Below are 18,370 nucleotides of genomic sequence, written 5' to 3'. Positions count from 1 at the left end.
TGAAGGAAATATATGTGGAATGGCAGATTTACCCCAACCTATCACATCCCACAGGAATACGGCAAGGTTTGCTGATTGGTGGTGAGACACCAGATTCATCCCAAAGGTGGTTTGGTTCAGAAGGCAGTTCAATCCTCTATTATCCACCCTGTCCGAGAGTTTCCCAGCGCCTCAGGATGGCCGAGTGATAGGATACATTTGATGGGTGACTAGGAGGGATAAATCGTTGAAATGCTGGGATTGTGGTTTATCGGACCGGAGAGTTCGTTGAATGGAGGGAATGAACGGACACTATCTAAGATGATTGCATACCAATCGAAGATAGTAAATTGATGAGCAACCTACGATGGGTATGCACAAGAGCGTCTTCGAAAGTCACGCCAAGAGCGCGTAAATTGAGAACCGACAATACCTTCTTCGAATGTATAGAAGTTCTAATCAGCTCGACTTCCAAGCGTGAAACGAGGGCAGGAAACTTCATCCGCATAAGCAATGAATCTATTGAATCTTGCTAAACCATCAATTTGCGTACGCCGGTTAAGTTGTAGGAGAAATCAGAGGGGTAGAAAACAAGTGGTGAGCAAGGCAGATCGATCATGAGAAACTTTGTCTGATAATCGACACTTCATGTGAGGGCTGTCCCACATATCGATGGCTTATGATAAGTTCGCGAGACTTGGAACAGGCTGGCCAGACCCGTCAAAACATACAAACAACTGGCAAGTTATACTAGGACTGCGATGAAGAATCTTCGTTCTGAAGAGATGATTGTGACTTTACAGTGGATAGTCATCACCGCCAGACTGACCACGGTGATATGGATTGCCCGTCATATTAGGCATGTGAGCTGAATCGTAAGCCGAACTGCTGTTGATGGGATTGAAGCCTGAAGATCCTGAGGTTTTGGGATCTTCATCATATGGGGAGTACAGGCGGTAGCCATATCCATCCCGGGGTTGTGGGCACAGTGGGTTATAGCTGTTGGGCTCCATTGAGTCACCTGAGGGGTGTAGGTAGGGACTGAATGAAGATGGTGATTTGATAAGGAGATGGCTGTTCTCTTTTCCAGAGTACTGTGGTGGGGATTTCTTGAAGGTGGAGGCTGGTGAGGCAAAGGCGGTGTTAGGGTTACCTGGTCGCAATGCCAGGCCAGAGGCGCGCTCATGCCTGCAAGCTTCAACTTAGCTTTCACTCAATGTATCTGAATAGTTGGACTCACTGCTGTCGTCGTACGGTTCTTCCGACGGAGTTGTGAACATGGGTTCGGAAATCTGCCATGGAGTCATCAGACACTGTCCTATGAGTCCATGGTAGGCCTGCGAACCTTCATCATCGTCTAATTCATGAGCATCAATACGAAGCGATGTTGCATCAGGGTGAAGCCCGTGGTGATGAACTGGGATTTGCCTATTGGTGGAAGATCGCGTGATTCTTCTATTTGCTATGGTGAGTTGTGGTGTAGTCGAGAGAGATGCATTTTGAGATTTTCGACTGGACAAACGAGAACTACGCGTTCTTCCTACTGTTTGCGGCTGCTGGCGAGGCCTAGTATTTGTTCGACGCTTGGTCGACGTATAGGAAAACTTCGTCTTGGTTCTGCGCTTGGTCCGCGTTTCGTTGACAGCAACATCATTCTCGTCCTATAAATCTATCAATCTCTTATTCATGAATGAGAGGCCATTAGTCATATTTACCTCACTTCCATCAATTGATGGCTCGTCGTATACATCTCGCGTTCTTTGATGATCAAGATTAGTGTCTAGAACCTCCTCAGCTCTGGTCACTAGTTGGGAGTTTGCCTCCAGTTTCAGGAGCACAGCAGGGTCTTTCTTCTGATTTCTCATGCGTCGATCTTTCTCTGTTGCAGAGTCGAACCCGGCCATTCCTGGATAAACCACTCCTTTAAGAATTAGTGCGCCTGTGTCATCCTCAATTGTCTCCGGCGTGCCTTCAGGTGGGAATGGGCTGTAGAGTTCTGAAGGCTCGTACTTCGATGAGTCCTCATCGTCATCAAAACAATTGTTGTACTGGCCCGTAGTATGGTTCAGATAGCTGTTGGCATGGGCCGAGTAAGGGGAATCAGAGGGCCACGCGTACGTGGGATGTGTTGAGGCATAATACTCATGTCGTTCATGAGCACCATCTTCCTCTGATTCAAGTTTGATAATATCCCCATTGATTGCATCTGTTCTTCCTTGGCGACTTCTGGCTTTCTACGGCTTAAGATTAGACTAGAGAAGGCCAGGCATGTGAATAGGAAAAACAGGGCTGGAGAAACTTACCCCGCCGCCTCGGCTCCTGCGGTTAGAGCGGCCACCACGAACATTTTGATGTAGAGGCAGTGAAGTGTCCCCTCCAAAGCCCAACGAAGCTTGACTCCGTCGTTGTTGACTGTCTCTCTGTTCCCTCGCAGACTTTCGAGCACGCAGCAATGCGCTGATGTTATTTTGCTTATACCATCTGTCGAAGTCTGTGAGAGCGATATCGGCACTCATATCAACCTCGCGGGAAAGATTGAGCTGGAACATGTTGTGGAGGTGGCCTTTGGAGCTTATATGGGTTAGTAGGTGTGAGAGGTCGGAGAAATGGGAGTTCTTTGGACATATGAAACAGGTGAGAGGAATGAGGTCTGTTCTGGGAGGAGAATCATCCTGAGCAACATGGGCGTTCGCCTCAAGCTCGTATCCTGCGGGCGTAGTTGAGGTATCCATCTTAGCAACCGATATTTATTGGACGCTCGTAGCCGAGCCGCCTCGCAAGTTTATCACGTTCCGAGAATCTTTTCGGATTGAGTATGTCGGATTGAATATGTCAGATAGAACAGCCGAGTCCAATATCTTGTGCTGAGGTTGATTAGCAGAATTCAGTCGGCTACTGGTCCATGAATCGGCACAGTTAGATATGGAACACGATTCAAATCGTAAGCTCAATCCCGAAGGAGAACAAGAATGTGACTGCAAGATCTTGGAAGTGTCCTTGTAGGCAGAGGAAGGACTTGAAGTCACGTTCTGAATGATCTCCAAATCAGTAACTATCAATCAACATCTAGGGCATTATGGCACTGGGCAGAAGGACAACGGTAAACTACCGTTACCCTGACTGACGCAGATCAATGAACCAAGACTAGGTAGGGCTATGGCGGAAATAGGGAAACCGAGCGAGAAGAAAACAAGACGCACGCGTGGGCAGTTCGGAGTAGGTAGGTAGCCGTAGTGGAGAATGATGGGGTTTAACATATACAACAAAGCTGGGTGAGGTTATTGTGGGTTAGAGAGGCACAATACCTAAGAACTTGAAGATTTTCATGAGTTTACAGGAAGGGAGTTGTGGAATTGGTATTGCAAAGGAAAGGTACGGAGGATAGGTAGGATCAATTGACAAAGGCTTGTGGGTCGAGCATTAGTGATTAGCAGTTGACATCGTTGTGACATGACAAGATATCTCGGAGGCTGGTCGCGGAAACACGCAGGAAGGGAAAACAGAAGAGATATGGGAACTTGACTATGGAGCTCCCCATGTCCTGATAGCTGAAACATCGACATACCTCGAAAGAACCTCTGATGTATGAACTAGATGAGGCGGGCGTCAAAGAGAAACGTATAGGGACCTGAAGAGTCGGAAACAGAGCCACTACGCACTGAGCGTGATAGAACCGTAAGTAGTGGCGGCAGAGAAAGAATGAGTTAAAGGGTTGAGGATCGAGGATCGAGGGATAAGGGTCGAGAGGGAGATTTTCAATGCTGGACCTGATGAGTGGGAGAAGTAGGTGGGTAGGGAAGTAGGTAGATCTCTAAGGGACGAGGAGGTAGGTGAGCCAGAGGGCGGGAGGGGAGCAACTCGCGCCTTCCAGCCTGTTTCTTGATTACAGGTAGTCTGTGCCTTCTCTAGGAACCCATACTCTCGTCTGGGCAAGTGCACTCGGTACCTCCTTCCTCTGCATTTACCTAGGTTCCTAAGTAGGTATGCAGCTTCAGGCTACCTGCTAGGTGGTCAGTACACCTATGGATGTCTACAGCAGAACTGGTCTAAGGGCGGCTGAGGGCGGCTGAGATAGGCATCTGTTGATACTCTTATGTGGCTGAGGAGGTGGGTTACCAACTTAGCTGGCTGCTTGGGTAACATGATATCTCATAGACACTTACTTGGTAGGAGGTTGGTAGATAAGTACCGAGCACCACCACGGAGATCACATGGATATGACTGCTAGGACATGATGTATCTAACCCATACCTCTTGGTATCTCTAGTTGTTGAGCAACTGTGCTATTTTTCATGCTTCACCTCAATGAGTTTACTCGCGGGATTATAAGTTGAATAGCTCATACATGCTACCTCCTAGGTAGGTAATCAGTCTTTGTTCTGGCTATAATACTTCAAGGCTGACTAGACACAGGTTGGTGAATGGCCCCAACCCACCTGTAAAATTTCCCATGTATTTCAACTTAGCAGTTGTTCGGGAGGCAAAGTATAGGGGATTCAAAGAGAGCAGACAGTGGTAAATGACAAAGTAAGCCTCTCATTCAATGACCGAACTATGAGTCTATGTAATAGAATCAGCTTAACTTCAAAGAGATGACCAAAGGTACCCTGACAAGAGTAGTATTGAGACAGCAGACGGTCTCGTGGTCTTATATGACTATGAAGATTATATGAAGTTTAGGATAAACCTGAACATGAGACCAGGGAATGCAGGATCTGTCACTACGACTTCGTGCCCAATATCCAAACCCAAATCCGTTTTCAGCCTCTTGTCTAGGTTTACCCGTGTCTGTTCCTCAATGCTAGGAGGAAATTGCATGTAAAGAGTTTTGTCATCTGCTCGTATTGAGGGCTTCTTAAGCTGCAAATCTGGCTTTATCGCAAACGAGTCTAGAAGCTCCCTGAGCGTGATGTTGGGATCAACGCGTAGAGGCTTTGCAACTTCGCCACAAACAGCACAGTCTGGTTTCTTGTCGTACTTGAAGGTTGATGTGTAGATGCTGTCATCTCCCGAGTACATCATATAACTCTCTTCAAAGCCTAATGCGGGGGCCGCAGTAGTAGCGATTTTCAAAGCTTCATTACAGCAGCTGGCGGCGATGATAGCGTTTGTAGAGGCGATGGCCGGAATGATGTTTTTCACGACACCCTGCGTAAGGGAATATGTCACACCGGTAATACCAAACTCGGAGGCTCGTGTTGATGCCTTTTGATACAACCAGGTAATGTGTTCTGGATCATCCTTGTCTAGAGTAGGGAATGGTTTTTCTTGATCCCACGCGATGATGTGGGCCCACTCTATGCAGTGCTCTGGCTGGCGAGGGATTGTGGCTAATGTGCAGAGAGGGACTGCCGCTCTCGGGGTGTAGAGGTCCAACTGACACTCAATACATGGCGTCAACGTTGGAAAGATGACACGAGTTTGGCCCTTGAAACCTGAATGGGCTATCAGCTATGAGAGTGAGGTGTGCCAATGTCTTACTGTACTCACCTTCGGTCCCGCCGTCTATTAATGGCTTCAGTGAGTCCTGATTGTCCATATCGACCATGTTCACGAGCATCGCATTGATCCAGCGTCTTGCCTCTATGCTATCTAGTCCACAAACGACGATTTGAAATTGCATATAAAAACTTTCATCGAAGTCTTGTATACGACAATTATGGGGTGTAATTCTGACGCCCTTGACTCTTCTCTCGACGAAGGCCGCAGCAACTTCAGCCTTAAATTTTCCTACATCGTCTTGGCGAAAGAGAAACTGTCGGTTGAGGTTGGATATGTCAATGGTGTCTGCTCGCTCGGGGACATATTAGCTCGGATGAAAGAGGCTTGGATTCCCAAGGTTCTGACACACCCATATCAATAACATGTATATTCCTGAAGCCCGAAAGCGCCAGGTTCTTGAGAATTTCACAACCCAATCCGCCAGCCCCTATGACCAGTATCTTGGCCTGGCCCAGCCCTTCTAGAGCGGCTTCGCTAACGTCTGAATCTTGGTTGAAGGGGCCAGGGTTCCTTCGTATATGGTCTAGGTACTGCCATCGCCTTGTCCCATTGCTGCCGGTCATGTTGGAAGTGGAGTTGCAAAGTGTAGCTCGAAGGGCTCCCCCGCAGCCGATCTCAGTAGAAGGTGCACCTGTTCTCAGGAACGATATCTCTCAGGGAGTATCGGATCGTTGAGTTTCCCTTAAAGACGGCTGATACCGACATATTACAGGTATAGCATGCCACGGTGGAGGGGGAAGCTAAACAAATATCCCGGCCAGTCGATTAGTACCTAGGCGAGTAAGCCTCCACTGCTTGGAACAAAGGCCGCTTATCTCTTATCGCTGTGTATGCCCCGTCAATGAAGCTTGTCCTAGGTAGAGGATGTTTAAGGAATTATATAACTAGGTAGCTGGCCATTCTTCGCGTCTTCATTTCAATTTACCAACTAGTCATGTTGATCTGAATACCTGGTTATCTGGAAATGAGAGCATCTGCCTACAACCTTACAGTTAGCCTTGTATTGAGTTCTGATACCCAGAGCTTTACCACAATCCCTTCTAAGGAACAACGTCATTGTGAAATATATGGGGCGCGGGTACATCCATAGCGGGGGTAGTGCCCCTAGCCTCTTAAGAAACGCTAAAGTTCTCAAGGTTACTGGTAGGTAACTTGTGTTGGTAGGTAAGTACTTTGCAGATAAGGTACCTATATAGGTAGTTAGGTAACTAGCGCCCTTTATCGATATTGAATATTGTTAGATCCGGCATTTAAATAAGCGTTTCATCTCAACGGCTATGTAATTATGAGTAGGATTAGGGTATTTGGGCACCTGCTGCTGCACTGGCATAGGGTCCGTCTAGGAGGTTGATTGTCCTCTGCTGGCTGAGAAGGAGTAAGTAGGTTACCTAAGTATCTACCAAAGAGTTTCCTACAACCAGGCCCTTGGGAAGATATGTTGCGCACTATATCGGTAACTGAATAAATATCCACCTAGAGGACGTTAGATTATGCCCGTAGGGATCTAATCTGCGTGCAACGATGTGCAATGTTTGTCGCCCGATAAGAGGATGGTGAACATGTTACAAGCATCTGCTTGAGCAGTCTACACACATGAAAGTCTGCTCGCTGAAGCCATGGCAGATTCTCTCAGACTGGCCCGCCCGGCAAACAAGAAAGGGGATCGACCTGATGAATTCCTGAGTCTTTCAAAGGCTACCAACCCTCTAGAGGTTCCACAGGCCGTATTCCGAGGCAAATCACCCGAAGAAGCATTAGAGTCCCTCAAAAACCAGCCCAGTTATGATACACTACTTGCAATTCTAGAATACCTGCAAAAAGGAGTCAGAGAGAAACACGACTTTGATATACGGAAACCCGGTCCGCTCAGTGCGCAAATCATCCATATCCTCGTCACCGAGGTAATTCCAAATTACTGGACGGTTCTGCGAGAGGCTTCCGACAAAGGCGGAAGTGATCTCATACTTGCCTGCCTACGAAGTCTGCCAGGAATCAATGCTACACTTACGTACATACGATCCCTTATACAGTCAGCCAAGACTCGAGCCAAGGACTCAAGCACATCTCATATAATATTCAACTTGATTTACACATCAAGCCTACTGGCCGCGCTTCTTGACAATGATAATGAGGTGATGCGTGTATGGGATCATATCGCCGCTACTAACGATCTAATACGCTGCCGGACTTTGCGACATGAGTTCTTGTCGCTTTTTACTAATGGGAGGATTGTATCCTTATCCGCGGAAGCTGCGGATATTTGTCGACAGGCTGGTCAACCTATTGAAGCCCTGTGGACCGCTGACAGCAAGCAATACATACGCTGGCTCGCTCATACTCAAGCCCGATGGGTTAAATCTCAGCCCAAGGAAGAAGACCTCAAAGTTTGCGCTGAGCTTGGTGCACGAACGTTGAGGCTAGGGCATTCCGGTACGCTGGGATCTTGTGTTGAAAGGAAATCACTAACTTATTGCTACTAGAAATACTCGTGCAAACACTTTTGACCGAGTTACTTCTTCGAGATGAGGCTGGCAAAGAGATGTTCAGTACGCTGGTCAATAACTACCCCTTGACTGAGCAGCGAAAAGTCTTGCTCTTAGTCTTGAAGCTGCTGTCAGACTTCTATCTCAACTCTATCAACAACACTGATGCCAACGAGGAATATCCAACAATTTGGGCCTCTGTGGGTGTTCTCGAATCCATTATTGCTAATAATGATGCTCAGAGGGATAATCTTGTGACTTGGCTCACAAGTGCAACTGGAGCAGGGGTTGGGGAAGGATGTGGCATTAGACGGGCCGCTGTTGCTGCTCTTGCTGTACACAGGGAATCCATCTCAACAGTGTTGGAGAGGAGCCTCAGCCAGTTCAGTGACCAGCTATATATCAAGCACGCTCCAATACTACAACAAGAAGGCATGTTATATCAAAGATTTGATCTACCACACCACCTGAGGGCTAACCAAGGTACAGCGCATGCCCAAGTTCTCCTGCTGAGTGCTGGATACGTTCATCGATTAGCTCCCATGAAGCTCACTATCCTTTTACGATCTAGTTTATACCTTAATGCTATATCTAATAGACTTGCCGTATCGCAAAATCGGGCACGTTTTCTCGGAATGGCTGTCGGTGAAGCGCTTTCTGGACTAATACATGCGAAAGACACCAAGCTCGATTTTAAAATGGAGGAGATGGCTACAGATGAGGCAGATTGGTATAAGTCTTTGGTTCATGTGTCTGACAAAGCTGGTCCTTTGGACCCGTTGAGGACCTCCATGTTTTCATCACAACCAAATAACCCTAAACAACCAGCTAAGCTAGCGAAGGAGCAAAGAGCACCACCCTCTAAAAAGAACATGACGAAAACAGGCTTCATTATCGAAGAAGTAGAAGATGACGAGAAACAGGAAGATCCAGACCTGATGCCTTACGCGAAACCTGACTCGGATGCGGAAGATTCGGATGATGACCCAACACTAATAAACCGAGACAAACCCAAAGCACCTGTCTATATCAGAGACTTGATCAATTATCTTCGAGATATAGAAAGCTACGACAAACAAAAACTGGCTTTAACAACAGCACCTACTCTAATACGACGGAAGGCGAATTATGGAACAGAAGTCATATCCCATGCAGAAGAATTAGCATCACTTCTCGTTGGCCTACAAGATAAGTTCGAACTAGAAAACTTCTATAACCTCCGCCTTCAAGGCATGGTTGCTGTTATTGTGGCGCAACCAGAGAAGATGGCCCCTTGGTTCGCAAAGACGTTCTTTGATGGGGATTATTCTCTCTCACAGCGGGCTTCTATCCTCATTGTCCTGGGGCTGAGTGGGAGAGAGATAGCGGGATTTGACGCTTCGGAGTATACGCTGGCTGCACAATTTCCATCCAAGGCTCTACCAAGCAAGATTGAGAAGCATTACCTGCAGCCATCATCTACATCTAATACAGCTCAAACAGGCGCTAACCTCAAAGCACTACCTCCCAACGCCCTCGACACCCTCGCACAGTCATTATCCCAGACATTCCTCGCCCCCATGGCAGCTGAAGCAGCAGATGCTGCGACCGGACCCGACGCCCTCAAGCTCTCTTCATTCACGTCACGTCTCAATAATTCCAATGCCAATCCTCTGATATCCTCTAAGTCCAAGTCTCGTGGGATCCGCTCAATACCAAACAAAACGGCATCCGTGATCTCCACTTCGTTCTTCTTCCCCCTTTCGTCTCGGTTTCAAGCCGCAATGCGGAGCCCCGCAGCCAGCAAGATCATATTCCAGCCCTACCTTCTCGCGCTCTACCTCAAGACTCTGGGGCTGCTCGTCCACGCTGCGGGGCCATCTACTCTTGCGCTCCCTCAGATGACAGCCGAATTATGGGACTTGTTGCTCGGGGTGCGGGGGCAATGTCTAGGCTCGAACACCACGGATAGTGAGAGCTGGGGCGACATGGCCGTGACGCATGCCGTGCTCATGGCCCTAGCAGCCTTGCTTGACGTCAATGAACGGGATGTACGCGGGTTATGCGAGCGTCAGGGCCGTCAAGTTGTCGAGAGCATGGAGTGGGTTGGCAATCTATTCCACAACACGCGGGGAGGCGAGGGCGCGGGCGAAGAGAACGATGTGAAGATGCTTGCTGCTGGTATCTTGATTCGTTTGCGTGAGGCTGTAGACAAATACCAAGCTGTTCTGATGGGAGATCTCGTTGGGTTTACCTAGATGCGTCACTGTAGAGCCCGACATCGAGATAAAGCGCCTCCTAGTCCACCTCACCTGGAAGGCACTATGGAACTTAGAACTGCTGATTTAGTTGTCCGTTACGCATGCAATAGATGATGCAAACCATCATACCTACTGGTCGAATTTAGTTACATCGTCTTAAGTGCAAGGTACCTTTACATTCTACTTTGAGAATTGCGAATGCTGAACGAACTTTATTTCCTTCAGACCTGGTATCTACCTATTAACTCCAATACAGACATGAAGCCCGTGTACATGAAACACGCTTTTCTGTGAAAATATCTAGCTATCTAATCATCACGGGTAAGGTGGCCCCCAGCCCGCCGGGCATCCATCTCCGCCACCTGCTCGCCTATCATGGACAGGTGCTCCCCGAGACTTCCAATTAGTCTCCTCATCTCTTCTGCTACTTCCGCTCCAGAGGCCCGTCCCTCTAGGACGTGCAAAGCTGGCGGTTCGACAAACGGTAGTTGGACACTGTAGTTGCCATTCTCCGCATGATCAGGTGGGTCTTCTGACTCTGGTTGGGTTGCTCGCGCAATACGCTGGGCATATTCCGAGTCCTCGGACACATAGATTGATGGTTCTCGGGTGGTGAGGGGGAGGGGAGCATATACAGAGGCATGGCGTTCTAGATCGAATGGGCCGACGCCGCCCATCTCTGAGCTAGCAATTGAGCCAACGTCCGAATGTGAGGTCGACGGCCGATTTAGTTCTGGCGCATTTGGTTCCGGCATGCTCATGTCAAGGTCGATCAAGCTACCAACGGACATACGATCATTTACACTCCGGGGTACTTCTAGATCGTATCCCTGCGAGGGCAACCCAGCGGGCTCTGTTTCATGATGAAGCAGTCTGGGGCGCTCCTCGCCGAATTGAAAGTGCGAGAACTCGGGATTCGCAGAGGCTGGCGGGATGTTAGTAGGCCAAGACCAATCCGGTGCATGTCGCCCGTTATTGAGATCTGCTGGATCGCTTAGAGGGGCACGGTTGTGTGATACAGGCTCTGCAGCAGATGCAAATGACCAGTTATTGTCCATGGAAGCACGAGGGCCAGGGCCGGGAGCGGGTTTGATAGTGCCCATATCGGCAAAGCTAGAAAGTTCTTCTCCGCCTAGCGAGGCATCTAGATCTATGAGTGACTCTCTGAGCGTTGCGTGAAGCGAATCATCGCGGAGGGGAAGATCGGATATAGGCGGTTCAGAAGGTGGCGGCATCGTAGGACGGCCATAGTATGCGCGAGAATTCTCATCGTAATTAGAGATAGTATTGGGGTCAAAGACCTTTTCTAGAGGAGCTTTCATAGCGGCTAAAGCCTGGGGCGGTGGGCGGCGGCGCCCTTTTGCTTTGGGGCGAGCTGTATCCTCACCACTGAAGCTTGGAAAGTCAAAGGCCATGCCATACACATCTCGCACAGCTTCGATTTCTGATGTACCATCTCTCTCGCTTTGAAGTTGTTCATCAAACGCAAGTGTTGTTGAGAAGTTCCACTCATCAGCTGCAAGAGAAGTAGAGTCAAGGTCTGCTGGTGCCTGGGCGCCAAACCCCGCAAACAGGGACTTTCTGCTCCCACCACGATCCTCCCAAAGCTTGAATGCCTTGACAAAGGCCGCAAGAGATGAAGTTGGATATTGGGTTTCTGTGTTGAGGATATAGGGATGTTGCTGAATCTGCTCGATGGAGGGGCGCTTTGTCGGATCATCTTCCAGACAGAAAGCAACCAGGCTTTTCAGGTCCTCGGAATATTGATCTCCAGATAGGCGGGGAAGATGCTCACGCAGGTACTCCCCAAATTGAGGTATCCTAATATTGGACCGGACATTTGGTGGCAGCCCCGACGCAATCTCATATACCATAGACCCAAAGGCCCAAATGTCAACCTCAGTCCCGTACTGTGCATTCTGATCAAAGAGCTCTGGTGCCATCCAGTGCAAAGTTCCAATGAAGGTGGTTCGTTTGTCGAACTTTGTCTCAACCATACCGGCCACACCAAAATCGCACAGCTGCACGCCACCGACTTCTGTTATCAAGACATTTGCACACTTGATGTCTCTGTGGATGATGCCTTGTTTGTGCACCCAGTGGATTGCAACAGCAACTTCGCGTAATATAGGAATAATCCACTTCTCTTGAAGACCTCCCGGAGCTGTTGGCTTCATGAGCGTTGCCACACTGCCTCCAGCACAGTATTCGGTTACCATCCACATAGCCTGACCAACAGGCAATGCCTCAATGACGGTATTCACGTTCTTGGCACCACTATCGCTCAATAGGCGTAGTGCATTGATTTCTTTGAGGAACTCACTGTATGTATCTTGGAGCTTAGGGTTTAGAGTGTCTTGTTCGTCGACGTCGATGATTTTGACAGCCACAATATTAGATGTCTTCACATCATTTGCTTTGTAGACTCGACCAAAACTTCCTTTTCCAATCAGTTCTGTAAGTCGATATTCTGGGACTGGTTTCCCACTTCGCGTACACTCTTCTTCCACGAAAGCCTGCATCTTCGCAGCATCCTCCACAGCTTTCTGCCGTGATGCAGAGGCCCCCAGCCCCAAAACTTGTAAGCGCTCCATATTTCGTGGACTTCTCTTACTTCTTGAAGAATGCTGCCAGTATCTTCAATGCTATGAAAGACCGTTAGCACAGGCTGAGATGCATCAGAATCAGATATGCTGGGACAGTCAGTGGAGAGAGAACGGAATTGGTCAGGTCTAAAAACCAGGGATGGGACAAATGCTACTGGGTAGATTATTTGGTAATGAAAGGTTAATAATACATAACGTAATAGTCATGAGAGATCCTATTTGCAAGCGCCCATGCCACGCTAAGTTACTTGCCTCACGGTGTCTTTGTTTTCAGGAATGGTTGGCAAGTGTGGCCTCCAAGGTCCTGGACGCCCCTGGAAGTGCCCAACGGCTACAGCGCTCATGGAGTTTCTCAAAAATATATAGTACTGGTCCATTTTCTTTCGGGTGTTCATGACAGAAGATGGGATTTGGTGTGTATTGGTTGTGCAGTGGTTGTGTGAAGCTTGCATGAAGGGTCTCGGAAATAAAGATGGAAGAAGATGACTCACTCAATGTTAGAAACGCGTCTAAGGAAGCTGTATCTTCTGGAGCTGGTAGCTGAAGTCGATTCTTTCACCAGTCCTTCCGTCTTAGCGACGGTAAGCAAAGCTCCATAACCAGGCGTATCACACAACACCCAACCTTGCTTGTCTCGTGCCCCTCAACGAGGAGGCTGAGATATGGGTCCGGACGAAGTCGTAGAGTTCAAATCCACTACATGTAGAATCATTGGGAAGAATAGGCTAATACCCCAGGATGGTGGTTGCGTGGGCCGAGATGGCCGGATCAATGTTGTTGAATAAGTTGATATGAAGCATCCTGTTATTGGATTTTAAGTGGCATCATGAGGCGGAATGCTGCCCTTAGCAGACAGAGTACCTTACCTCCCTTCATGCGACAGGGGGTGTTGAGTATCACGCTAAACTAGATCCGGTGCTAGTGTAGGGTGCAACCGCGCTAAAAAAGTGCGGCTGCTAGGTACACGTAGATATTACTACTCTGTAGGTATATGGAGTACTTTGGGTACCGACCTACATTATGTGAGGTACCAACCAAGTCTACCTATTTGATACATTTGATACCATAGGTAATAAATACTCTGTAGATGATACTTACTATACATGTAGAGCTGGGCATTGAATCAATTCGCTATGTAGGTACCTAGAGATGGTCATAGAGTTTTAAAGTGTTGTTGAAATGATATGCATTTATGTATACCTAGGTAGCTTATGCAACATTAGGTGTTATACCCAGGTTTCTTTTCCTTCTCTCTATTCCTGAGCCTTGACTGGAGATTCCACTCATGTCTTTGATGTACCTCGTGTGCGAACCTGAATCACTGTGGCACGACCTGAAGGGGCTGTATAGTCTCAAGAGAACGGCGACTCTGTAACCCATCTTGTTGGGAGAGTCTGCCTGTCTGATGGGCATCTACATTAGACTGCTTCGTCCACCGATCTCCATGCTGCCTTGCCCATCACGCATTTCACCACTGCGTCCTACGACAAACTCATGGTAGATGCGTTGTAGTCGGCCTCGTTCTTGAGAGCTGATGCTTGCCCGCGTGCCTTCGAGTGCTTTTACCATGTGCTTCCAGCCAATTAGCACTTCGGTGTCTTTGCTAGACTTCGGCTTGTCGCCATGATCTTTACTTGCAAAACTAACGCCTTGGTCGCCCAGCTTCGCATGCTTTCTGGCGGCTTTAATTTCGGTAATCTTTGCAGCAATAGCCGCATGTTCAGCGAGCTGAGCCGACCTGCTATTCCCTTTCTTTGCCAGGTTCTCGGCTTCCGCCAACGACTCTTCAACACCATAGCGAAACTGGATAAAGTTGCGCGCACGGACAACACTTGCTGACTTGTCACGCTTATTTCCGGTGCCTCGCCTGCCATCTTGCGGCTGCGACTCCAGCTCGTTGAGGACGTCGTGAATAGCCTCAAGCTGAGCATTAGACATGAGTGCCTGCAGGTCGGCGCCTGAAAATCCTTCGGTGCGCTTTCCTAGTTCCCTTAATGCGTCTTCTGAAGCTAGTACTTCTTCGTTTATTTTGACCTTTTTAGCTAATGCTTGGAGAATGTCAATGCGATCTTCTATGTTGGGAAAGTCACACAACAGGCTCTTGTCTAAGCGCCCAGGACGCAACAAAGCAGGATCGATTAAATCGGGCCGTGAGGTAGCAGCTAGAACATAGACGCCAGATAGCCCTTCGGCACCATCCATTTGTGTGAGTAGCTGGTTGACCACGCGGTCCGTAACTCCGGTAGAATCATGTCCACGTTTAGGCGCAATAGAGTCGAATTCGTCAAAAAATAAAACACAAGGCTTCGCTGCCGAGGCTCTCTCAAATAAATCGCGTACACTCTTCTCACTGGCACCAATATATTTGTTCAAGATCTCTGGGCCCTTGACGGAAATAAAGTTGAGTCCGCACTCTCCAGCTACTGCACTCGCTAGTAGCGTCTTGCCACAGCCAGGATAGCCATATAAGAGGAGCCCAGAGCGTAGTCGAAGAGGGCACTGTGCGAAAATCGGGGCGTACTTGGTCGGATATTGTAGAGTCTCCAGCAAAATCTGCCTTGTCTCCTGGAGGCCGCCAATTGAGTCGAAAGTGGTTGTCGACGTCTGTAGTGTAACGTTGCGAAGCGATGCCGGCGTGAATCCTTTTAAGGCACTATCAAAATCTGTTCGATTAAGTTGAACGATATCGAGAGATTGCTTGGAAGATATTTCACCCAAAGACCGGATGAGTGCCTCATTTCGAGCTCGAGAAACAAGGAGGATGAGATCCCCGGGCATATATCCATCCGTTTCTCCAGCAAGATCGAGAAAGTCAAGATCCGGGTCCAGAAGGAAGCCATCACCCTTGAAGTTCGATGAAGTGGTGTTATGGGTGGGTTCACTACCTCCATCCATCCATGTACCTCCATCTTCAACACTGCCATCAGCTGTCGTAGGCCGGCTACCGTCTGCAGTAGATGCTGCTTGTACGGCGTCCGGCGCTACGGCATACTGGTTGACAACCATTTCTAGGACCCGCCTGCGCCCTTGTTTGTCAGGCGCTTTCAGGTCGATTATTTCACGGACAATATGACCGCCAATAACGACATTATTGACCGACTCTTTGCCTTGAGCGGTTGCCAATAACACTACTCCGCTATTCCGACTGCAGTATTCGCGCACGATAACCCCGATAATCTCACTAATTTGACGGCTCCGCCCGTTATCATTTCCAACCTGTAACTCGGTCTCAACTGGACATAGCTTATCTATGTCATCGAGGATGACGATTGCCTTTCCACCAAGCCTAGCTCCCCAACTAGCTGCCATGAAAATACGCTTGAGGGTCTCCTTGATAGTAGATATTCTGCTCTCATCATTTACGAGCTTCCGACATGTAAAGTAAGTAGTGTGGAACAGATACTCTTTGCGGAGTGTTTGGGCGAGTTTCTGTGCGACAGCTGTCTTGCCAGCCCCAAGAGCGCCGGTCAACAAGACGGATGACATATGTAGTAAGTGAAACCTCAGATCATCCAGGAGAGAATCAATACCAACCAAATTAGATGAGGTTGGGCATGGATTTTCATCGACACCACCTTGCTCAAGCCATGTTGGACGAGGGATTGGCGCCTGCACATCCATGGATAAAGAGCGCTCAGACCCAATATGCCATCGCAACAAGTCTGGAGTATTTGCATTTGTGCCTGATGTTTCTAACTTCAAGACGCCACCTTCCCAGCCCCAGGGGCAATCCAGCGCATCGTATACCCCTAACACCATTCCATCGGTGAGAGGTCCGTTGAGAAGGCCCGCGCCAGAGCCCTGCGATCCATATATTTGAGCGATTCGTTTTCCAGCCGCTTCCTTTTCGGATTTCGTTTCTCCGCCGAACTTCAAGGCGGCGGAGGCTTTCTCACTCTGGCTTGCAAATGGGAAGATCTTTATCTTGTCTGATGTAGCACGCACAGATGGTTGTGGAGCGGGCTCGACTTTGATAATACCCCCTACGATTCCCAGGCAACCTAGTGAGGCACACAGTGGGGTTGAAAGAGCAGCCGTTTGACTGCTCGGGGGTTCATCCCAAGGCCTCAAATGCACAATTACCCTCTCACTCGACTTTGCAGCTTCAGGGTATGCTATTTCTTGTTGTTGCTGCTGGGGGTCGATAGGGGGCTGAAGCCCCGCTGGCTTGATGATATTGACGGCTACATAATTGACGCCGCGGAAATCCTTTGTTGTGAACAGGTCTCTATCAACCCATACACATAAATCGTTTGAAAAAGATTGGTCGTCGAACCATTCACTGCACAGACTCTTGTCAACTGCCCTCAAATAGATCGCTGGCTTTTTCTCCTCGCGCGCGCTCCTCCTCCGTATTGTGCTTGTTGAACTCTTCCCGCTGCGCCGTGATGTACCGCCCACACTACGGCTTTCACGGCTACTCTTTGGGGGTTGGGCGCGAGTTTTTGGCGCTACTATGATCTCGGCTTCGGGGGCAATCTTGACAAATGGAACATCCCCTGAAGGAGCCGGCGTGATTGACAAAACTTTTATTCTGGCTGTTGATGTCGGCGACAAATGAAGCGTCAAAGCGTGTGGGCTAGAAGGCAGGCCCGGGGTTGAAGTGTACGTGGGGTTTGGCACAGCTCGAATCTGGGACAGCATGTTTAGCTCAAGAAAGGTGGCGTGTAACTCAATGATTTCCCAATCTTCGGGTGTAAGAGGTTCAATGTTGACGGTATGCGCGAGGGGCGGGTCAATGTGAATAATTGCCGTAACTTTCTGGCCCTCAGATAATCCCAGAGTAGCGGCTAACGTGGCATCGAGCTCGACAGACGAAACCTCACGGTCCCTTCCGTTGCTGATGCCATCACGATCTACTATAGGCACAAGCTTGCGCTTGCTGGGCATCCCTGTCCAGCCGACATAAATTGATCGTTGGTTGGGGAGGGGATTAGGTTGGCCTGAGCCATCTGACGTAGGCGCAATGCGGTAGTTGAGTTCGACGACAACATTTTGGGCCGGCTATAGGAGTTCATTTAGTCCAAGGAGGGTATTAGGAGGCCATTCAGCAGAAGGCTTACAGTATTAACATTGACAAGCAGGTTGACAAGAGATATAGGAAGATTCACAAGACACTTCTTGAGATGTACAAGGGAGATCTCGGAGGCGGCTGACAGCGCATTCTTCTTGGAAGCCATGACGAGCTACCATGGAGAACAGTCAACTTTGTACAAGGCGTGAAGATTTGAAGAATGAATGGCAGCTAAAGCACAAAAGTGTAGCGCGCATTTCTCAATGCATAGCAGAGGATAACGAAAGGTTGCGCATGACGAGGATTGGCGAGCGCTGTAAGGTACGTTGACCTACCGGTATCTAGGTAGCTTTAGAGTTATCTACCATAGGTAGGTAGGTATCCATCTGCGTCTGGCTTCGCGGCGCCAGTCCCATTGAACCGAGGTCTGGGGATGGGAACCTTGCATAGACTAGGTACATATATATGTACTTATGTAGGTACATTTGGAGGTACTTACTTAGTTCCTCCTACCTAGGTACTGTACATAGGCAGGTACCCGTCGAA

General features: G+C 48.7%; 5 protein-coding genes across 5 annotated transcripts; 1 reads left to right on the top strand and 4 right to left on the bottom strand.

The window, feature by feature from the left end:
• Positions 1-241: 241 nt before the first annotated feature.
• On the bottom strand, positions 242-2,711 carry F5B22DRAFT_656161 (uncharacterized protein; the record flags this gene model as incomplete). Its single annotated transcript, XM_047979945.1, has 4 exons — positions 242-1,167; positions 1,234-1,640; positions 1,695-2,213; positions 2,283-2,711. 4 exons carry the CDS (start codon positions 2,709-2,711, stop codon positions 777-779), a joined length of 1,746 nt encoding a protein of 581 aa, XP_047830519.1. The 3' UTR covers positions 242-776.
• A 1,251-nt stretch (positions 2,712-3,962) lies between these two features.
• F5B22DRAFT_607561 (NEDD8-activating enzyme E1 catalytic subunit) lies at positions 3,963-6,583 on the bottom strand. Its single transcript, XM_047975015.1, has 4 exons — positions 5,831-6,583; positions 5,470-5,766; positions 4,231-5,414; positions 3,963-3,979 (listed from the first exon to the last, which is right to left on the bottom strand). The coding sequence occupies exons 1-3, from the start codon at positions 6,042-6,044 to the stop codon at positions 4,645-4,647; spliced, it is 1,281 nt and encodes a 426-aa protein (XP_047830518.1). The 5' UTR covers positions 6,045-6,583; the 3' UTR covers positions 3,963-3,979; positions 4,231-4,644.
• Positions 6,584-7,097: 514 nt separating this feature from the next.
• Positions 7,098-10,201, top strand: F5B22DRAFT_646789 (telomere length regulation protein; the record flags this gene model as incomplete). Its single annotated transcript, XM_047978780.1, has 2 exons — positions 7,098-7,911; positions 7,962-10,201. 2 exons carry the CDS (start codon positions 7,098-7,100, stop codon positions 10,199-10,201), a joined length of 3,054 nt encoding a protein of 1,017 aa, XP_047830517.1.
• Positions 10,202-10,356: 155 nt separating this feature from the next.
• Positions 10,357-13,242, bottom strand: F5B22DRAFT_192834 (putative serine/threonine protein kinase). The gene is made up of 2 exons (XM_047969519.1): positions 13,002-13,242; positions 10,357-12,849 (listed from the first exon to the last, which is right to left on the bottom strand). Exon 2 carries the CDS (start codon positions 12,796-12,798, stop codon positions 10,513-10,515), a length of 2,286 nt encoding a protein of 761 aa, XP_047830516.1. The 5' UTR covers positions 12,799-12,849; positions 13,002-13,242; the 3' UTR covers positions 10,357-10,512.
• Positions 13,243-13,920: 678 nt separating this feature from the next.
• On the bottom strand, positions 13,921-18,336 carry F5B22DRAFT_192786 (P-loop containing nucleoside triphosphate hydrolase protein). Its single transcript, XM_047969518.1, has 2 exons — positions 17,874-18,336; positions 13,921-17,814 (listed from the first exon to the last, which is right to left on the bottom strand). The coding sequence occupies exons 1-2, from the start codon at positions 17,988-17,990 to the stop codon at positions 14,224-14,226; spliced, it is 3,708 nt and encodes a 1,235-aa protein (XP_047830515.1). The 5' UTR covers positions 17,991-18,336; the 3' UTR covers positions 13,921-14,223.
• Positions 18,337-18,370: the final 34 nt, after the last annotated feature.

Source organism: Xylaria bambusicola (assembly GCF_022495145.1).
Source record: "Xylaria bambusicola strain CBS 139988 unplaced genomic scaffold F5B22scaffold_22, whole genome shotgun sequence".
NCBI lineage: Eukaryota > Fungi > Ascomycota > Sordariomycetes > Xylariales > Xylariaceae > Xylaria > Xylaria bambusicola.
This window is presented reverse-complemented; position numbering and strand designations above follow the sequence as displayed.

Excerpts from the sequence above, each read along its gene's own strand:
- F5B22DRAFT_607561 (XM_047975015.1), bottom strand. The coding sequence starts at position 6,044 with ATGACCGGCAGCAATGGGACAAGGCGATGGCAGTACCTAGACCATATA. Across the intron at positions 5,767-5,830 it reads TATACATGTTATTGATATGG|ACACCATTGACATATCCAAC; the intron begins GTGTGTCAGAAC and ends CCGAGCGAGCAG. Across the intron at positions 5,415-5,469 it reads AATAGACGGCGGGACCGAAG|GTTTCAAGGGCCAAACTCGT; the intron begins GTGAGTACAGTA and ends TAGCCCATTCAG.
- F5B22DRAFT_192786 (XM_047969518.1), bottom strand. The coding sequence starts at position 17,990 with ATGGCTTCCAAGAAGAATGCGCTGTCAGCCGCCTCCGAGATCTCCCTT. Across the intron at positions 17,815-17,873 it reads TGCTTGTCAATGTTAATACT|CCGGCCCAAAATGTTGTCGT; the intron begins GTAAGCCTTCTG and ends GAACTCCTATAG.
- F5B22DRAFT_192834 (XM_047969519.1), bottom strand. The coding sequence starts at position 12,798 with ATGGAGCGCTTACAAGTTTTGGGGCTGGGGGCCTCTGCATCACGGCAG.